Source organism: Oncorhynchus gorbuscha, linkage group LG13, assembly GCF_021184085.1.
Source record: "Oncorhynchus gorbuscha isolate QuinsamMale2020 ecotype Even-year linkage group LG13, OgorEven_v1.0, whole genome shotgun sequence".
NCBI lineage: Eukaryota > Metazoa > Chordata > Actinopteri > Salmoniformes > Salmonidae > Oncorhynchus > Oncorhynchus gorbuscha.
The window spans coordinates 6,175,777-6,181,913 of NC_060185.1; the positions used below are offsets into that span (position 1 = coordinate 6,175,777).

The 6,137-nt window shown below is 46.0% G+C and overlaps 1 protein-coding gene across 1 annotated transcript in view; it reads left to right on the forward strand.

Annotated features, from left to right (window-relative positions):
* LOC123993826 (leucine-rich repeat extensin-like protein 5) overlaps window positions 1-1,401 on the forward strand; it is a 52,716-nt gene extending 51,315 nt beyond the window's left edge. Inside the window, exon 5 of the mRNA XM_046296295.1 lies at window positions 1,339-1,401. Coding sequence (XP_046152251.1) covers window positions 1,339-1,401 — 63 coding nt within the window. The remainder of the gene's footprint in view (window positions 1-1,338) is intronic.
* Window positions 1,402-6,137: the final 4,736 nt, after the last annotated feature.

A 6,137-nucleotide genomic window follows, 5' to 3' on the forward strand; every position in this document is an offset into this window, starting at 1 on the left:
AAGAGATGACCAGCTAGTATCTAGCTACTGCAAACCACCTGTTGCGAAGAGATGACCAGCAGTATCTCAGTTACCGTAAATCACCTTCGTTGTGGGAAGACACGACCAAAGCAGATTAAAGGTATCTAGCTACTGTAAATCACCTGTTGTGAAGAGATGACCAGCAGTATCTCAGCTACCGTAAATCACCTGTTGTAAAGAGAGGACAGCAGATTGAAGGCGCTGTGTTGGAGTCGGAAGCCATACACAACGTATGGTAGGTAGTCATTAAAACCAGCTATGGCATGCACTTCAGGTTGGAGTCATTAAAACCAGTTTACATACACTTTAGGTTGGAGTCATTAAAACTAGTTTATATACACTTAGGTTGGAGTCATTAAAACTAGTTTACATACACTTAGGTTGAGTCATTAGAACTAGTTTACATACCATTTAGGTTGGAGTCATTAAAACTAGTTTACATACACTTGAGGTTGAGTCATTAAAACTCATTTTTCAACCACTCCACAAATTTCTTGTTAACAAACTATAGTTTTGGCAAGTCGGTTAGGACATCTACTTTGTACAAGACACAAGTCATTTCTCCAACAATTGTTTACAGACAGATTATTTCACTTATAATTCACTGTATCACAATTCCAGGGGGTCAGAAGTTTACATACACTAAGTTGACTGCCTTTAAACAGCTTGGATAATTCCAGATAATGATGTAATGGCTTTAGAAGCTTCTGATAGGCTAATTGACATCATTTGAGTCAATTGGAGGTGTACTTGTGGATGTATTTCAAGGCCTTCCTTCAAACTCAGTGCCTCTTTGCTTGACATCGTGGGAAAATCAAAATAAATCAGTCAAGACCTCAGAAAAAAAGTTGTAGACCTCCATAAGTCTGGTTCATCCTAAGGAGCAATTTCCAAACGCCTGAAGGTACCACGTTTATCTGTAGGAACAATAGTACACAAGTATAAACACCATGAGACCACGCAGCCGTCATACCGCTCAGGAAGGAGACCCGTTCTGTCTCCTAGAGATGAACGTACTTTGGTGCAAATCAATCCCAGAACTACAGCAAAGGACCTTGTGAAGATGCTGGAGGAAACCGGTACGAAAGTATCTATAACCACAGTAAAACGAGTCCTATATTGACATAAGCTGAAAGGCCGCTCAGCAAGGAAGAAGCCACTTCTCCAAAAATATAGTGAACTACTTTTAACCCGGGCCCGTGACACATGCATTCTTTTTTCAGCCTAAAGAACTACTGTTGTATTTCGTTAATTTCTTTCGGCCGAGGTGACTGTGAAGAACTTTAATTGTTAATGGGTCTCTGTGTGTTTCAACAGGCAGCCAAGGATCAGACCCAGGACCTGATAGTGAAGACCAACAAGCTGCAGGGAGAGAAGTGAGTAACCTTGGAAACTAATGTCTTAACTGGTGGGATCTGAACCCTGAGGGAGAGAAATGAGTAACCTTGGAAACCAACCTCTTAACTGGTGGGATCTGAACCCTGAGGGAGAGAAATGAGTAACCTTGGAATCCAACCTCTTAACTGGTGGGATCTGAACCCTGAGGGAGAGAAATGAGTAACCTTGGAAACCAACCTCTTAACTGGTGGGATCTGAACCCTGAGGGAGAGAAGTGAGTAACCTTGGAAACTAATGTCTTAACTGGTGGGATCTGAACCCTGAGGGAGAGAAGTGAGTAACCTTGGTCAATGGAGGGAATGGTGTTAGGCTTCATGTGTATATAACTGGTGGGATCTGAACCCTGACCTCGCGCCATTAGTTAAGAAAGATGCCTTCTTGGGTCGATGGTGACACAGATTTTGCAGAAAGGGGAACCTAAAAATAAATTTTGCATTTCGCTACACCCGCAATAGCATCTGCTAAACTTGTGACCAATTTAACATCTGATTCGATTTTGATCAGGATACTTGTACTTCTTCATAAATTTGTCCTGAGGAAGAATGCTGTGCTGATGACGACACAATGTTATTACCGTTACATTGAGTACGTTTACATGGACAGTAGTACTTGGATATGAAACTGGTTATGGCAGAAGGCTGAGTATGGCATTAGTCATGTAAACACCATTCTCTGCTCATCTTAATCTATAGGAGTAGTTCCCTACCCCTGAGTATTGCATTAGTCATGTAGACACCATTCTCTGCTCATCTTAATCTATAGGAGTAGTTCCCTCACCCCTGAGTATGGCATTAGTCATGTAAACACCATTCTCTGCTCATCTTAATCTATAGGAGTAGTTCCCTACCCCTGAGTATGGCATTAGTCATGTAAACACCATTCTCTGCTCATCTTAATCTATAGGAGTAGTTCCCTTACCCCTGAGTATGGCATTAGTCATGTAAACACCATTCTCTGCTCATCTTAATCTATAGGAGTAGTTCCCTACCCCTGAGTATGGCATTAGTCATGTAAACACCATTCTCTGCTCATCTTAATCTATAGGAGTAGTTCCCTACCCCTGAGTATGGCATTAGTCATGTAAACACCATTCTCTGCTCATCTTAATCTATAGGAGTAGTTCCCTACCCCTGAGTATGGCATTAGTCATGTAAACACCATTCTCTGCTCATCTTAATCTATAGGAGTAGTTCCCTACCCTGAGTATGGCATTAGTCATGTAAACACCATTCTCTGCTCATCTTAATCGGCGTACGGTCAAAATCTAAGTGAGCACACAGCGATTAAAACAACAAGTTCTCTGAGAAATCTTTCAAATGATTAGGACATGAGAACCCCTTAATCAGATTAACGGCGGTGTATTTAATCAGATTAACAGAGGTGTATTTAATCAGATTAACAGAGGTGTATTTAATCAGAGTCACAGTGGTGTATTTAATCAGATTAACAGAGGTGTATTTAATCAGATTAACAGAGGTGTATTTAATCAGATTAACAGAGGTGTATTTGATCAGAGTCTCGGCGGTGTAATTGATCAGAGTCTCGGCGGTGTAATTGACCAGAGTCTCGGCGGTGTAATTGATCAGAGTCTCGGCGGTGTAATTGACCAGAGTCTCGGCGGTGTAATTGATCAGAGTCTCGGCGGTGTAATTGACCAGAGTCTCGGCGGTGTAATTGACCAGAGTCTCGGCGGTGTAATTGACCAGAGTCTCGGCGGTGTAATTGACCAGAGTCTCGGCGGTGTAATTGACCAGAGTCTCGGCGGTGTAATTGACCAGAGTCTCGGCGGTGTAATTGACCAGAGTCTCGGCGGTGTAATTGACCAGAGTCTCGGCGGTGTAATTGACCAGAGTCTCGGCGGTGTAATTGACCAGAGTCTCGGCGGTGTAATTGACCAGAGTCTCGGCGGTGTAATTGACCAGAGTCTCGGCGGTGTAATTGACCAGAGTCTCGGCGGTGTATTTGATCAGCCCATGTGCACCAGCCTCCCTTTTCAGCTTTAAGGGAAGTGAGTTCGGAACAACTGAATGCGTCTCAAAGTAGTTTTCACATCCAAACTTTATATGTCTGAATTCAGAATAAAATATGCTTCCCAAAAATAACATGGTCGCTGTGGTAGAACATTTATTTTGATTTGGTAATTTTCTGCATTTATCCAAGTCCCATCAAGTAGCCTGATTTCAGATGTGTCCGCGTAAAACAGAATTATTAGGGTTAATCGTTATTCTTGCAAAGAGTGTAAACGTTTTAAAATGAACTATTACATTAATCTGACTATCCACAATAATCACATTATTGTGTGTATGTAACCTTAGTCGTTGTTACTACACTGGTTAAAGGAGGGGAATTCAGGAGGTTAGTTGGAGTAGGGAAGCCTTTAAAATAATAATAATAATGTTTTAAACATTTTTCTAAATAATCATTGTTGTACAATTAAAGGCCAATACACTGCATTTCAATGCTTGTAAATGTAGAGCCTCTAATAATTAAATTATTTTATTAAAATAATAACCAGCTTTTTATTTTATTTTTTAAATAATCACTCATCTGGCTTTCAAAGTCTCTGTAAGAAAAGACAATGAATAAAACATGTAAACCAGACCCATAATGCACCACTACTAATAATGTCCAACTTCTGGTATCAGGCGTTCTAGAACATTAACACAGGTCTCGTGAATAACCTGTCGGGCACAAGCCCACGTGCTCGTGAGTTAGCCAGCTCCTCTTTTATACTTGAGTTCTAGCCGTTTTGGATCTATTTGCATGCTAACTCAGGTCGGTAACAGTCTTAACTGTTACGAGTACACATGTCCTGTCCTGTCTCCCAACGGTTCGAACAACACAGCCTGTTCGTAGCTGTTTAGATGTTGAAATCCAGGGGCCTAATAAGATGCTTATTTCTCAGAATGAGAAACGAGTTGTCGTCTCCTTATATAAATGCGTCTTTTAAATTTTTTTTAATGCCCATCGCTAAATTGATTAAACACAGACTAGACCCGCTTAGCACATAAATCGGTGGGTGAAATGGTACCGTGATGCCACGCGCGACAGAAACGGACCGTAAACTTCTCCACAGCATGTTCGTTGATATTCTCGTTTTGCTAAGGTCTGCTCTGTTCTACATTTTGGGAGTTGAGACATAAAAAGGGTATCGTTGGAGAAGGTTATATTCTCCTCCTATTACAGTCAAACAATGTCTCTTAATGTGTTTCAGTCTCCATATGACTGATTCTGTTGGACCAAACCTCAAATGCAAATATGCGAGTTTAAACCGCTTGTTGTCAGAGAGAAGTTATCTGTTATCTTTATTGTGAGTGGCAGGAGGGAGAGGAGGGAGGGGCTTGGTGTCACACAGCACAGGAGGAGGGAGGGGCTTGGTGTCACACAGCACAGGAGGAGGGAGGGGCTTGGTGTCACACAGCACAGGAGGAGGGAGGGGCTTGGTGTCACACAGCACAGGAGGAGGGAGGGGCCTGGTGTCACACAGCACAGGAGGAGGGAGGGGCCTGGTGTCACACAGCACAGGAGGAGGGAGGGGCCTGGTGTCACACAGCACAGCAGGAGGGTGGGAGGAGGGCTTGGTGTCACACAGCACAGGCGGAGGTGGAGGGAGGCTTGGTGTCACACAGCACAGGAGGAGGGAAGGGCTTGGTGTCACACAGCACAGGAGGAGGAGGAGAGGGGCTTGGTGTCACACAGCACAGGGGAGGGAGGGGCTTGGTGTCCACAGCACAGGGAGGGAGGGGCTTGGTGTCACACAGCACAGGAGGAGGGAGGGGCTTGGTGTCACACAGCACAGGGGAGGAGGGGCTTGGTGTCACACAGCACAGGGGGAGGGAGGGGCTTGGTGTCACACAGCACAGGGGAGGGAGGGGCTTGGTGTCACACAGCACAGGGGGAGGGAGGGGCTTGGTGTCACACAGCACAGGGGAGGAGGGGCTTGGTGTCACACAGCACAGGGGGAGGGAGGGGCTTGGTGTCACACAGCACAGGGGGAGGGAGGGGCTTGGTGTCACACAGCACAGGGGGAGGGAGGGGCTTGGTGTCACACAGCACAGGGGGAGGGAGGGGCTTGGTGTCACACAGCACAGGGGGAGGGAGGGGCTTGGTGTCACACAGCACAGGGGGAGGGAGGGGCTTGGTGTCACACAGCACAGGAGGAGGGAGGGGCTTGGTGTCACACAGCACAGGGGGAGGGAGGGGCTTGGTGTCACACAGCACAGGGGGAGGGAGGGGCTTGGTGTCACACAGCACAGGGGGAGGGAGGGGCTTGGTGTCACACAGCACAGGGGAGGGAGGGGCTTGGTGTCACACAGCACAGGGGGAGGGAGGGGCTTGGTGTCACACAGCACAGGGGGAGGGAGGGGCTTGGTGTCACACAGCACAGGAGGAGGGAGGGGCTTGGTGTCACACAGCACAGGAGGAGGGAGGGGCTTGGTGTCACACAGCACAGGAGGAGGGAGGGGCTTGGTGTCACACAGCACAGGAGGAGGGAGGGGCTTGGTGTCACACAGCACAGGGGAGGGAGGGGCTTGTGTCACACAGCACAGGGGGAGGGAGCTTGGTGTCACACAGCACAGGGGAGGAGGCTGGTGTCACACAGCACAGGAGGAGCGAGACCAAAAGACACTCCTAAACACTCATAAAAATGAACAAAAAAATAAAAACCCAGATTCTTGCGATACAGGCATGGTGCTAAAACATACATTGGAATTAAT